Source organism: Phodopus roborovskii, unplaced genomic scaffold (assembly GCF_943737965.1).
Source record: "Phodopus roborovskii unplaced genomic scaffold, PHOROB, whole genome shotgun sequence".
Classification (NCBI taxonomy): domain Eukaryota; kingdom Metazoa; phylum Chordata; class Mammalia; order Rodentia; family Cricetidae; genus Phodopus; species Phodopus roborovskii.
In genome coordinates, this window is record NW_026126558.1 from 16,172,092 (window position 1) to 16,188,076 (window position 15,985).

Genomic DNA, 15,985 nt, shown 5'->3' on the forward strand with positions numbered 1-15,985 from the left:
TATACATTTATTCATTTGTGTCTTTATCATTTTTGTTAAGTATTTTATTCTTTTTGACATTAGTAAAAAAGGTACTTTGGTGTTGATGATGAACTCCAACTTGGAGTTGTTAGTGTAAAGAAACTAAATAAAAACTACTTATAGTGGTACATATCTGTATTTAATATTCTGGAGGGTGATATAAGAGGATGGCGAACTGGAGGACAGTCTGTGCTACATAGTGAGACTCTATATCAAGAACTTTTTCATAAACACCTTTCAGAAAGGTATCCCACAGTCATTTATCTAGAACTCATGAAAGCCTATGCATAGTTTCTCATGTATTATACATGCTCAGCAGTGCTAGCTGTCAAGGAAATGCAAAGCAAAAGCATAATGAGATGTCAATTGGTACCCATTAGTATGTTGTTATAAACCAAACCAAGTCAAAAAGCAATAGCAAAAATCTACAGACCTCAGAATACTTCCACAACATGGGGTTCTTTCTTCAGTAGGGATTCAAAATGATGTAGACTGCTATGGAAAGACATGTAAAGCACAGAAGTTCCTTGAAAAGTTAAAGGCAAATATAGCATGTGACCCAGAAATCCTAGTCCCAACTATTAGTCCAAAAGAAATGAAATCAAGATCATAAAGAAAAGGCTATGAAGCATTCATGTCACCAATAGTCACAGCAAGGTACTGATGGAAACAAAGTATCCATAGACAGATTAATAGCTGAAATGAGAAGATCAAGGTGATGGGGAGGCACCAAGAAGACAAACTTCCAAGACATAAAACTATTACTGCATGCACAAACTCACACTGGCTACGGTTAACTGTACAAGGCCTGTATAAGATCAAACTGGCCAAAGTGATGATACAGATGGGGGAGGAGATCTCCAGGCCCCACCCCTTACTGAGGAGTTATTGGCAGGTGATATGGGCTGGGGAGAGAGCATCATTAGCTGCCACTGGGATATCCCCCACGCCCCAGTGGGTGACCCACACTCACACATTTGAGCAGCATTAATTGGACTTAGTTATCAATAAAGAAAAAGACTACATGAAGTGGAGAGGAAGGTATGGGGATTATTTGGAAGGAGTTGGCAAGAGGGAAATAATGGTGTGACATTTAATTGCATGTATGTGTGAAATTCTTAAATATGTTGAAAATTAATATGTAAAGGGTGCAAGAAGTCTTTTTTTTATAAATTTTACTTAAATTAGAAACAATCTTATTTTACATATCAATCCTATTTCCCTCTCCCTCCCATCCTCCCATACCCCCTAAACCCCCCATCCCATCCTGCATCCACTCCCCAGGGAGAGTGAGGCCTTCCTATGAGGGATCATCAAAGTCTGTCAAGTCATTTGGGGCAGGGCCTAGGCCCTCCCCTATGTATGTAGGCTGAGAGTATCCCTCCATGAGGAATGTGCTCCTGAAGTCTGAATCAAATAGTCTTATTCTAAAATATATGAACCTATGAGGAAGTGGAAGGGCTAAAGTAAACTGTCCCTGGGACAAATACTATATGATTCTCCTTGTTAGGACAGCCTGAAGTGGTCCCTAGGATATGGGTGAGGATAGGTACCACTTGGCAATATAATGCTACAGTTATAAAAAAAATTATTAAACCCAAAGAGCAATGAGCAGCTGTTCTGCCCAGTGCTTATAATGAACAATACTTCATTTCACACTTAAACTTTTGTTAAGATAATAAATTCCATGTTAATTTTCCTTACCACAATTTAAAAAGAAAACCCAGCCACCTAGGTTAATCGTTGCAAAGGGTGGAGAATTCATAGGTGCCTAGAAATATAACTTCCTGAAGATCCAGGCTAATAATGTAGACATTAATTAAAAACAACTTCGGGGATTAGTGTCTTGAAAGGCAGTGCAGCTCACCATACTCCTTAGACATCATCCAAAGACTGCAGCAATGAAGGTGACAATGAGTACTATACATAGAAGGAATCCTGTCATCCTCTGCATCACCACAGGTGCTGCAGAAGGGTTGGCTCACTAGAGTAAGGACTTGGCACAGAGGAATGTTCACAGAAAATACAATCTTGAAGAAGGGTGTACCCATCTAGGTTTCCACAAACCTTCCATAAAGTGCTGCTTGCCTGGGACACTTATTAATTTGACATGAAACAAATGGGTGCTGAAAATAAAAGCCAATGCAGGTGTTGCCATCTTGTCTGATTTATGAAGTTGGCAGGGCAATCACTCACAATGATTATAATGGTTTCAATATTTTGTACTAGGTGATATTCTGTATAATTGACCACACTAGTACAAGATTTTTTTTCTTTTCCACTCAGAATATGACACTGCCAGTTAAGACACAAAGGTGCAGAGCAAGAGAGATAGCTCAGTTCTTCAGAGCACTCACTGTTGTTTCAAAGAAACCAGAGATTGAGCTCCAAGCACTCACATCTGGCAGATCACAGGTGTCCATAACTCCATCTCAAGGAGATCTGATGTCCTCTTCTGGCCCTTAGGGGAACCCCCACACATATGGCATACATTCACACAGATGTACACACACATACACACACACACACACACACACACACACACACACACACACATGAAAATATAAATATAAAAAATAAGAACAAGAATTAAAGATATGCTAATTTTAGAATATGATAGACATGGGAGAGATGTGGGTGACTCACAGTTTTAATCACTTGGTAGGCAGAGGCAAGCAGATCTCTGTAAGCCAAGGACTAACCTGATCTATGTGTTGAGTTCCAGACCAATCAGAGTTACATAATGAGACCATTTCAATGAAAAGAAGGAAGAGAGAAAAGTAGCAGCAAAAGAGGAAAGGAGGGAAGAAGGAAGGCAAATATTAAAAATATTTTATTTGAAAACACTTTTTAGCTAGACATTGTGACATACACCTTTAATTCCAGTACTCAGGAGGCAGAAGCAGAAGGATCTCTGACTTCAAGGCCAGTCTGATCTACAAAGTGAGTTCCAGGACAGCCAGGAAACCAGGACTCAGAAACCAAAGAAGGAGGAGGAAGAGGAAAAGAAGGAAGGAAAGAAGGAAGGAAGGGAGGAAAGAAGGAAGGAAGGAAGGAAGGAAGGAAGAAAGAAAGAAAGGAAGGAAGGAAGAAAGAAAGAAAGAAAGAAAGAAGGGGGAGGGAGGAGGAAGAAAGAAATAAGAAATAAAAATATTTTTGCAGTTCACAAAAGCATTCCTGGCTGTGGAAGCTGCACCTCTTGTCCTGATCAGTTAGTTCAGTTGGTTAGAGCATGATGCTAACAATGCTGATTTCACATTTGATATCAGTATGAGCGAGTTATTGGTGGTTGATTCATTCCTCCAAGAAGAAGCTCCACTAGAACACTTTCTGGTTGGTGGGTCTCAAAAGAACTTCAAAAAATGTCCATGGTATCCCTATACTTTCCTTCATCCAACCCACAAAGTCTGTGTTGTGGAGAAATGACTCTGTAGTTAAGAAAGCTGAATGCTTTTGCAGAGGGCTGAGTTCAAGTATCAGCATCACATGGCAGCTTACAACAATCTGCAACTACAGTTCCAAAGGATCTGATGTCTTCTCTTGTCCTCCATGAGTTCTGGTATTTATGTGGTACACATAAACACATACATAAACACATGCATACATACATACATACATACATACATACATATTGTGTGTGTATCTGTGTGTGTGTGTGTGTGTGTGTGTGTGTGAGAGAGAGAGAGAGAGAGAGAGAGAGAGATGAGATTTTTTTAGGGACTGGAGAGATGGATCAGCAGTTAAGAGTACATACTGCTCTTTCAAAGACCCAAGTTCAGATCTCAACAGACAGGTGGCCTACAATTTTCTCTAACTCCAACTCCAGAGGACCTGTCACCCCCTTCTGGACTCTGTGGGCACTGTACGCATGTGTAAATATCCACACAGACACATACACATACACACAGTTTTCTCGAGTAGAAAAAAAACCTCCTTTTAAAATGTACTCTTGTATGTAACAATTATGTTTACTTAAACCATTTAGAAGGCTGGTTCCACACATCCCTGAAGTTGTAGTTAAGAGGAGAATATTGGATGCTTATCAGATAGATAGATAGATAGATAGATAGATAGATAGATAGATAGATAGATAGATAGAAAATCACCCAGGGGAATTTGGCTGTGGGTTTTTGTACACATTGCCTTGCTGAAAATGTCTATCTAAGATGTTGGTTTCATACTTCCACAATTGTTCTTAAATGAGTTAAAATTATACCCTGCATCTACTTTTTCATCACTTGCAATACACTAACTGAAAAGAGTCTTTACATCCTGAAAATGCTGAGGGGTTTTATTTCATCTTCAATTTAAGGGAAAAAAATTTAGTGGTTCACGTTTTCTAAATTTTCATAAAATATTTATGCCTCATCCAGCCAAACAATTTAGAGAAATTGCATTTGATAGGCATTAGACCATAAATTTTATCCTGAAGAAATGTTTTAATGTGTTTCTAAAGTAGCATATGCCTATCAAGTTTACATTTTTACTAATCACCTGTATAGACAATAAAATATTTTCTAATTCTTCTATATGACATAAGAAGCAAAGAGCATTTTGCTAATTCCTTCAGGTGTAGAGAAGGCATTGTACTTTCTGCAGATGAAAGTGGGGTCAACTGCAAGAAGTGAGGAATTCCCACTTTGGTGATTGACACCATGTTAGAAGATTTTATTGGTCTGTTTTATTGTACATTTTCCTAAGCCAATAACACTTGTCTTCCTATCATACACTTGTATAATGCCTTATGTGTTTCTTAACTTTCTCTCACAGATTTATTCATATCATCCTAGACAGACTGTAAAGCCATTAAAAGAAATTGACACTTTTTGTATAATTGGTATACACCCCATAACAGCTAGAAAAACTGAAGGAAACCCTCAAAAATCAACTTAGGAAATGTGCATTTGTAAAACGGCAAAAGGTTAAGTTCCTTACTGAGTATATAATTTCAAGATTGTTCTTCTACTTAAAAACTTTTTGTTGTTTGTGTTCTTCCAGGTGGAAATGTTAAGAATCAGGGGGAAAACACCATCACTTTCCTTGCTTTGACAACTATAGAACCTCAGATGAGGTATCATTAGAGTGTGTAGAAGAAAGGCAAAATAATTAGAGGAAAATAACTTGGCTGCTTGACGGTGACCAGCAAAGAGAGATTTAAACATACTAATGTAAACATGTAACTATAAATAATAAGTATTGATATCAAATGTAGATTAAAATAGATGAGAGGTAGATAAGAGGTAGGTGGATACTAGAGATAGATGATAGATAGATAGATAGATAGATAGATAGATAGATAGATAGTTACATAGATAGATACATAGATAGATTGATGATAGACAGAGGACAGATGGATAAGTAGATGATTGATAGATAGAGAGATAGATAGATAGATAAGTAGATAGGTAGATAGATGGATAAGTAGATGATAGAGAGATGAATAGAAGATGGATAGATGAATAGATGATAGGTAGATAAATAGATGATAGACAGATGATTGACAAATTATAGATATGCTTAAAGTAAGAGCTGTTCGCACAGAAGGGAATAACTATTACTTGAAGTAATAAGAAGAATATATAACAAAATATTTGTTTCATTCTTGTAGTCCTTTATTAATTCAGTCTTTGTCTAAAACATTCCAGGCACTGTTAGGTTTTGAGAGTATCAGGTAAGGCTGAAAGTCACAGTCTTTACTGACAGACAACTCATACTCAAGATGGGGAACCTATGAAAAAGCCAGCTGATTACAACATGGTCTAGAGATGAGTGTTGCCTTAACAGTTTAATGATAGATGCTGTTTGTCCTTCCATGGTTTAGATTATAAAAAAGTCACATTTGCTGTAACTTTACCCTGAATACCTCCCTTAACAGTACAAAACAAGGAAATAGAGATGCCTACATTTCACTTTTTTCCGTGTCAAATAAACAGAAACATATATTGTTGACGATATAAAAAACAATGTCTAAAAAATACATTTTAATTAGAGCAGTTAAATACTAGCAGGCAATAACCACTACTTACTTAGTTTAAAATCCAATCCTTAATTGAGAAAAAAGAGTAAAAGATAATCCAAACACCTAGTTTAAGTAAATACCTCATTAAGCTTTGGTGTTATTGGTTCATTATTACTATTCATTTTGGCCTTCATTTGAATGCTTCCCATGGAATTAACTGAACCATAATACCGAGTTGTGTGGTATTTTGTTTCCCACTCTTATACACAGCTTCAACTTGCTTAACAATAATGATAATTTTTTAAAAGCAATGCTCACAGGCAACTGTTTCCACCCTACTGTTTCTCTACAGAAAAGATTATGACCACTTCTCCTCAATTCAATTTGCATCAATAAACACACATCTAATGACCACCAGGAGCTTTCCAGATACAAAGGTAAGCAAATCACAGTCCATTTCTTCAATGAGTTAATAATGTGTAACTGATTCCAAGAAGTTTGAAAAGAGCAGCAACTGACAGGTCACAGAAAATTATCATCATGTGCCCAAATTGGCTTCAAAATTATCTGTGTGCTAAAGATGCTTCATTAAGTTACTCATTTTCTCCAATTCCAGCACCTCGGCCAGAGCGGGGAGATCAGTTCTTTGATTGCAGTATATTGTACATGGCTCACAGAAGGGCCAAAAACATGCTTTTTACACTGACAAAGAATTCATCTCACTTAACCATCAAGTAAACTTTCTTTAGCTTCTTCTATCAAGGGATATGCAGTCACTGCAAAAACATCAACCCACTTTATCACAACCTGCCACTTTCCTACATTCTGTCTTAGAAAGCCAACAGAATACAGCTTTGTATACACTTCTTAATGGTGTGTATGCATTTGATATATGTGATTTTATATATTATTCATAGACATATCATATGCATATATATATATACATATATATACAACTCTATAACTTCAAACATAGTTCCATATATTAGTCTCCATCTTAAAGAGAGAAGGATCCAGAAATACCAATCATCAGACCAAATGAAATACTTTTGACTGGCTTCAGTGACACTATAAAAGCACCCTGTAATGTTATAACAGTTTTAGACAAGCCTTACTTCTTGAGTTTCCATACTGTTTAATGACTTTATAGGATTTTTTTCACCTTCTGTGGAATTTACTCTTAGTATTTTCATAAACTAGTTGTGAATATTTTCCCTTGAGAAATGGTATCAAAGTCACCCTGAAGGTTCTATGGTTGCTTTATTTTTAAAAACAACTGATTAAAAAGCTTCAAAGTAACTGTGCTTCTACTCCCAGCACACACACTAAAGCCCATATATTTTACTTAAAAAAAGAAAAACATACCCAGATGCTGTCTTCTTGTCTGTATTGTTTCCAGTTCCTTCCGCTGTCACTGAACATCAGGAGATAGCTGGTCACCCAGTTGGAGCTCCCATATCCACCTTGGGTGGCCACAGACGTGACCTCCATCCTCTCTCCAAGGTCAATCTGCAGCCACTGGTATTTGTTGGACACTAGTGGAGACCAACCACCAGCTCCTTTTGCAAAAACAGAAGAACATTGGAGAGAATACATTAAAATTCCATGAATGGAGTAGAAATACTGGTAGACTGTATATAATTCAGAAATATTTCCAGGATATGGAAAGCCTCACAATTATATTAAAGTATAGGAAAGCAGAAAGGCAGTAGACAAGGCTAGACCTGTGTTGGTTGTATTCATTTAGAATCATTAGAGTTTCCCAGAACTTGAGAGAAATTAGGATGTCTCACTGAATATTTTTAAATGTTTTGTGTGGAAGCTCATGCCAACATTTGGTGTCAGAGTGCTTACTGCCCATAGGGATGGCTGGGTAATTGTATGTGGCCTTTGATCTGTCTCTTCCCAGAGAGAAAATACAAAGGAGAAAGTTTTGGTGTTGGCAGGGCTAACAAATCAAGTGTTAGTTGCCTTGGTACATTGTTAATCGATAGATAACAAAGACAGTCAAGGTGTTAGAGTCTCATGAAATGTGCAGACATTGAAAAGCATGCTTGAAACACAATCCAAAAAATTATTAATGGTAAGACACTGTGCAGGAAGCCATAGCATAAGAAAGATGGAGTATTATATACAGTGAGAAATGTTGGTGCCAGTAAGTAGGGCTGATGCATTCTGACCCAGATGGTTAGAACCCAATAAGAGAATTGACTGGGGCATAATCACAAACAATTTCTCTAAGCAAACTGACTGGTCATTTATCAAGTCCTCGAAACGAACTCAAAATAGCATTTAAAGGAATTAAAGCAATGTCCCCTATTTGTGATATCCTAATAATTCTTGCTTGCCTTAGGGTGTGATGCCCAATATTTACTACACTACATTGCCTTTAGAGTAGGAAATTTGAGGATTGGGAAGGCAGCTCATCAAAGGACAAAGCTTAGATATCAACACCAACCTATGCTGTAGTTCTAGCTCCAGGGGATATGATGCCCCCTTCTGGCCTCTCTAGGCACTGTACTCATGTTCTCAACTCCCTGCCACACACACATACTTAAAAGATAATTTTTAATATGTAAAAATAATAGATACTTTTTCAAAATTCCTTCCTTTCTTTCTTTCTTTGATTGGCAAACCATTATGCAGAATGGTATTCGACACCATAAACTGGAAGTTCACTGTCATCCTTTAAAAGATCCAGGATATAATATAGCATGTGACTTTTTTTTGTTGTTGTTGGCATAGTTTTATTTTTTAATTTTCTCTGTAGTTAGTCTTAAATAACACATGCGACTCAGAGGTTGGGGGAGGCTGGGGAGATGGCTCACTAGTTAAACCACTTGTCATACAAAGCTGAGGACAGGAATGATAGCCGAGTTCTGTAACTCCAGTGCTTTGAAGGCACGGACACGAGAAGGCTTAGAAGCTTGCAGGCCAACTAGCCTGGCACATGTATCTCTGAACATGAGACCTTGTCTCAAGCAAGGTGGAAGGTGAGGACCAAAGTGAAGTTGTCCTCTGATCTCCAGATATACTGTGGCACATGCATACACCACCACAGATGTACGTCAACACACACACACACACACACACACACTTAGCTAACATTTTATAAGTGTGACTTGAGAGTGGAGTTACATTGGCCCCTAATCCAAGCAACCTTGTTTAGATTAGAGTAGAATGCTGTCCATACTTACGCAAGAGAGCTTGAGAGATAGACATGTATATGTTGAAATTGGGCTGGCCAAGTGCTGTATGTTTGACACTGCCATCTGCTGTCCACAGGAGGCGCTCCTACTCTCATAGCCTCTCTTCTACACAGGAATTGTTCCTGGAAGACCTACAGCACACACTCTCTAGAATTCTGCCACAGACATCTCAGTGGGTCCTTGAACCCTCCATGGGAACTGCTCCCCTTACATTATTTTAATATCCAAACCAGCATTTTATTCACACTTTATTCCCTGAGATCCAATGGGGAGGCAATGCTGTAAACAGAGATGTATGGCTACCTCTCCCTCTTCACTGTCAGATAAGACAGTAAGAATCTATAGTTCCTAGGAAACATGGGGTGGGGGAGAACCAAGATCAGAAATCCTTAGCTATCAGACTGCAGCATCAACTTCCCTCCTTTCTTATAATGGGCCATACTTTTGAAATACAGGTACATAATAGGAACAGTGAATGAGTAACTACTGCCATCCACTGCACTGTCTAATCTCTTTTCCTAATCAGGGCCTATCAAAAGCTTGGAAGCTGAAAGTCATTGTAGAGCTGGATTTAACCAACCATCTGGGGTCCTCCCATTGCTGTAATTGCAACTAATTCTGAACTTTTATCATTTCTTACAGTGGAAACTTAGAAAAGATGGATACCCACAGGCAGCTGCCATCTTAGTTTGGAAGTTCTGCATGCAGAATTTTATCTGTATTAGCTTATACCTCCAAGAAAATACTGATAATTTTGCTTCTTATTCTTCCTAGTTAATTTCAATGATCTGAAATTGGTAATGAGGTTATGTTGGGAGTTTTTAAAATCAGGAATATCAAAGTACTTCTGCAGCATTCCAGGACATCCTTATGATCCTGTATTTAAAAAGCAAATGTGGGAGATGCACAGCAAGGCAAATGTGTCAGTGTGACCCAAGTGGGTTAAAATTGGATCATCAATTCTCATCAGGAGTGAGAGGAACCCCTGAATGACCGCTCCCCTTTCCCAGCATCACTCACAGCTACAGCCCCACAAGCCGACTTGAAACATTGGCAGTTAATTGACCTTGAACATTTCAATTTCTTACCTGTGGTGAAAAGGTACTACTGGTATGCAAATTAAGCTATCTCATTAACAAGGTACACTGATAAAGTAATGGAAACTCTGATGCTCCCAGGCTTTACCAAGTAATTTCGGTAGGATAAGTCAGCCACAGGGGATGGGAAGATTCCCGTTGGGTTTTTAAGCTGTGAGGCTCTGCAGTGTGTGATGGAGTGTGCTTGTTAAAACTTTAAGAAAAATGTTGAGCAGCAATTGAGAAAATGTAAGATAGAAATGGATCCATCATTAGCTGATCTTGGCAGCCTTGGATGGCAGGAAGGGACAGTGGTGGCATGAGATACAAATGGCAACACAGCTGAGGGTCACACTGCACCAGCCCTCTGGTCATTGCCCATTTATCTAACCTCCTGGAGATAGACCATCAGCACAGCTACTTTTTGTAATGGAGAACGTGATGGCTAACTCCAGAAAATTGAAAATTGTGAATTACTATAAACAAAACACTATAATGCATTCTTTATTTTGTTTATTAACTAAACCTTTCAGCTGCTAGTCAAGTGTTATTTGTCCTTAATGTGCTTTTAATATGCTAATATATTCAGCATCACAGTAAGCCAATACCTATGAATCTGAAGACCATCTTTTCCTAACTCCATCTATTCTGTGGTTACTGATCATAAGCATGCAAAAAGTCCGGTCCCTCAATTTCACTCTGTTTCCATCGCAGGCTTCCTTCTCCAACCCCATCCACTTGTTTCTCCACCCGTAGCCCTGCTTCTGAGATTTAGCATAATAAAGTTCTGTATATGCTTCAAATAGAAGCATTTGTCTTTCATTCCTTTTTAAAAATATTTACTTATTATTTTATGTGTATATATGTGCCTGGATGTATGTCTGTGCATCACATAGGTATAGGTGACCATGGAGGTTAAAAACAATGGCATCAGATTCCCTAGAAATAGTGTTACAGGCAGTTGGGAGCCACCAGATGTGGGCACTGGATGCACACCTGGGTTTCTGCAAGAACAACAATCTTAATCACTGAACCATCTCTGAAGCGCCTAGAAACATTTATGAACTCTTCATGTTACAGCTTGAAAACTCATATTTTAAGGTCAGCCCCCACTTAATAGAATTCCTAAATATCATAGTATTGCCATGAGAATTCATTTTTTTTTTAAAGCAGATGAAGTGCCTATTGATTTCCCCACATTCAGAAATTGTGACAGTATATGCTGGCTATAACTTTCTGAGTTGTGAAACTATTGTTATTGTTATTGACTCCAAGCAAAGAGTTGTTGTCACAGTAAAGCTCAGCTTTAAAAGTGTTTACTGACCTCACAAATCTATGGGTATGAGTATAAATATGCAGAAGGCAGTTTGCTCTCAATCTTGGCCTTCTTTTTGCAGTGGGTAGACAGACACTTATAACTGTTTTACGTGCTGAGAATAAACTACTGTGCAGGCTCAGCTGTAGACAGGGTATCTATATGAACCCCCACTCTCAGTGCTTCGGAAACTCTGTGGGAAATGGGGCAGAAATAATACAAGAGCTGGAAGATGTGGCAAGTGTTGTAAAATGCTGTCTTCTGAACATGGCATGGCTGTTGCACATACGAACTCATGGCAACTGTGATTCTCTGAATAAGACCTTCACAACAACAAACCAGTTAAAAGTTCCAGCATGGGTTGGGGAGAAAAGTGTTTATTTGACTTATTGCTGTTCATTATTGAAGGAAATCAAGGCAAGAACTCAGAAACAGGGTAGGAACTTAGAGACAGTAGATGATGCAGAAGTCATGAAGGATGCTGCTTACTTGTTTATTCAGCCTGCTTTTATAGAGCACGGGACCACCAGCAGTGGAATGGCATAAGCTACCATGGGTCCTCTCCCATTGATCACTAATTGAGAAAATGCCTTACAGCTGGATCTCATGGAAGCATTTCCTCAAATGAGGCTCCTTCCTCTTTAATGACACACAAAACCACCCAGTACTGGGTGAAGGGGAGTAACTTTTGTTTTGGAGTATGGCCATTGGTAGGTTCCCTATGACTTAATGGACAGACTTACATCCATGTTGAAAGGGACAATACTAACAGCACTTGTGATTTTATGGGAAGGGAATTATAATAACTGAGATATACCCAGTGTATATTCTATAAGCTCTAAAACAGAATTTTCATATACAGAATTTGCAAGTATGTTATGCTTCATTATCAAATTTGCCTAGTGAACTATATTTTCACATTTCTTCAAATACAAATTGAAAAATACTATAAAAGATAAAATTTCCCAGTATTATGCGATATGTTTTTGAGAGATGAAAACTTCCTTTTTCATTAAAACTATAAAGGAAAAGATTTTATTTTAAAACTATTCTAACCTCACATGTTTTATCCTAATAATACATTGAAATAATATATTCAATGTTAATTAATTGTAAGTAGCCTGAATAGCTGAGTTGCTTATATACCTAATGTCTAGTTATTAGCATTTAGTGCTGGACTGGGAGATACATCTTAGATTTCAGGAAACAGAAAGAAAAGATATACTATTGGTTAGAGCCCTAAAATATAGGTGAAAATATGTTTAATTCCTTACTCATATTAAAGATGGCACGGCAGTAACTTCCTGTGCTTATGGGGAGGGAACATGCAAAATTAATTCAAGTAGAAACCACAAAGAGGGGGAGTCCAACTGCTTCCTCGGGGGAAGAGAATGCAGGACACACGTCAAAGAACATAAAGCAAAAGTAACCACAGTTGAGTGGCACTGCTAGCCACCAATAGGACACCCAAATTTCTAGAAAATAATTGGCTTAATTAAAAGTGTCACAGGAATATCTCCTTCAAAGATAATTACTTCTTTTTTTCCCCAAATGGGATCTCACCTATATTTCCCCTAAGAGTCCCCATTTGCCTGGTTCATTTTGAATGTGACATTAAATTACAAAAAACAAAACTAAACAAAAAAAAAGGTACAGAATGTAAAGAGAATGGTGCCACTATGTGTCTGGTTCCATTAAATGGTATGTGTTGTCCAGGGAGCACCATTTAAAGTCTTTTCATGACAAAGCAGTTCTTTCTGCAAGAAGAAAATAACACTTTGTGGGTTGCTGCTGGTCTTTTCTTGAGGTCTTTCCTGGATTTTGGCATTGCCTGCTCCTAGCCTGGTCTCAGACTGTTTCTGCAGTGGGGAAATGACCCCAGGCCAAGCCAAAGAAGCAATGCTAGGGTGTTGAAGGGGCTATTAAAAAGAGATTTATCTGTTGGTGAGAAGAAGGGATGCTAAGACATAGAATAAAATAACCTATAGGAAGCCTAACCAAGTGATGCCAACAGAGATGCAGGGGAAGAGAGAATGCAAGACCAAGTTGTAATGTGAACAGGAACTCTGGCTCTGCTCATTTAGAGCTTTCATTTTGTGGTCTGTGTATTAGCCTTTGCTTTAACAGGAGCCACTCAGCACCACTGCCACAGTCTCCTCTTCCTCTTCTTCTTCCTCCCCCTTACTAATTTTCTTTCTCATCCTTCTCTTTCCTTCCCCCTCCTCCCTCTTCCTCTCCCCCTCCACTTCTGCCTCCTTTTCATCTTTTCTCTTTTCCTGCCTCCCTTCCTTCCTCCTCCTCTTCCTCCCCTTCCTCTCCACCTCCCCCTCTAACTTCTCCCCCCCTCCCTCACCCACTCACTCCTCCCTCTTTCCCTCCACTTCACTACTGGTCCATCATTTCCTTGGTTCTGTAGAATGGATTATCCCCAGTGGTACAGTGTCTGTTACATCAGCATGCTGCAGTTATCGTCTCCTTTTCATTTTTTTTTTTATTAACAACATTTGATTTACTTTTTTATTTTACATAGTTATAAACCTTGGGTAATTGATAAAGTTTTTTTAAAGTTCTCTGTCTGCTTCATTCTTTATGATAATATTTTTATTTAAATTTGAAACAAGCCTTTTTTACATTTCAATCTCAGTTCCTGCACCCTCCTGTCCTCCCCTGTCCCCCTACCAACCTCCATCCCATCCCCTTTCTGATCCCCAGGGAGAGTGAGGCCTTCTATGAGGGATCTTCAAAGTCTGCCATGTCATTTGGAGCAGGGTCCAGGCCCTACCCCATGTGTCAAGGCTGAGGGAGAATCCATCTATGTGAAACAGGCTCCAAAAGTTCATTCATGTACTAGGTATAAATACTGATCCACTACCAGAGGCCCCATAGATTGCCCAGTTCTCCCAACTAGCACCACATTCAGGGATTCTGGGTCAGTCCTATGCTGGTTTCCCTGCTATCAGAATAGAGTCCATGAGCTCTCCCTTGTTTAGGTCAGCAGTTTCTATGGGTTTCTCCAGCCTATTCTTGACCCCTTTGCTCATCACTCCTCCCTCTCTGCAAATGGATTCCCGGAGTTCCACTTAGTGTTTAGCTGTGAGTGTATTCTTCTGCTTCCATCAGCTAATAGATGAAGGCTCTAGGATGACACATAAAGTCGTCATCAATCTCATTATCTGGGGAAGGGCATTTAAGGTAGCCTCTCCACTATTGCTTAGATTGTTAGTTGGGGTCATCCTTGTAGATCTCTGAACATTTCCCTAGTACCAGATTTCTCTTCAAACTTATAATGGCTACCTCTATTATAGTATCTCTTTTCTTGCTCTCCTTTGTTCTTTTCCAGACTCAATCTTCATGCTCTCTTTTAAAGGAAAAGAAGATGCATTACTTAACCACATTTTATTAATCTTTATTTTTGCCATTTATATTAACATCCTTCTAAGGAGCTGTCCAACATTTCTCGCCCCATCTGATCTTATGCCAGCTGTAGTCAGGCATCTCCTCTCAATCATTCAACTGAAAATGTTCTTGTATAAGTAAACAAAGAACACCAGATCCTCAAATCCAATGGCCAGACTTCAGTCATTCTACCACTTGAGCTTATGGAGATTGTCATCTTTGCCATCATTCACGGCATATTTCATGTATTTCATTTACTTAACTACTGCAGAAATGAACTCTAGAATTCCCTGCCAAGTTATTGACTTTTCCTTCTCAGGCTCATCGTTGCTTCTTCTTTTTCATTTCCATTTATTTATACTTAGGTATTTATTTATCTATTTGTGGGATGTTGGGGTGGACTGAGGTGCAACCACGCCATAGAGTACAGTATGGTATGTATGTGGAGGGCAAGTTGCAGGAGTCTGTTCTCTCCATTGGGTGGATTCAGGGAGCCCAACTCAGGGCCCTAGCCGCCTTGCTTCTTTTTGTCTCTAGTCATCTCTCAAACTTGAGACTCTTTAGGTCTTAACACTTACCTCTGTTTATTCCCTCTCTATTTTTGTTCTTTGCTATCTTATACAATTTGTAATGTACCCACATGTCACCTGTAAATTTTGCATCTTCTATGATAACTTTTCCAACCCCCCTCACCTTACTCTACACATTTGCCTAATATGGACATTGCAAGTCTTTCTTTCCAGTGTCTTAAAATGAAAAAATAAGTAGTCACACTTGAATCCTTTCTTTTTCTTACACCATATATCTCAAGAACTAGTAGACTTTGTGGGTGGTTCTCCACTCCCATAACCTTTATGGATGCTTCCTTGGCTCAAGCCTCATTCTGCTACCCTGGATTCTTGCAAGAAGATCTTCTTCAAATGTGATAAAAAGAAGATGGCAATCCAAAGTCTCAGATGTCTTAGCCACCATACTTCAAATTAACACAACACTTTTCTTTATAAAGTAC

General features: G+C 38.7%; 1 protein-coding gene across 1 annotated transcript in view; it reads right to left on the reverse strand.

Annotated features, from left to right (window-relative positions):
• Positions 1-15,985, reverse strand: part of Cntnap4 (contactin associated protein family member 4) — a 274,098-nt gene that overhangs the window by 185,029 nt on the left and 73,084 nt on the right. Inside the window, exon 3 of the mRNA XM_051201516.1 lies at positions 7,346-7,539. Within this exon, the coding sequence (XP_051057473.1) occupies positions 7,346-7,539 (194 nt within the window). The remainder of the gene's footprint in view (positions 1-7,345; positions 7,540-15,985) is intronic.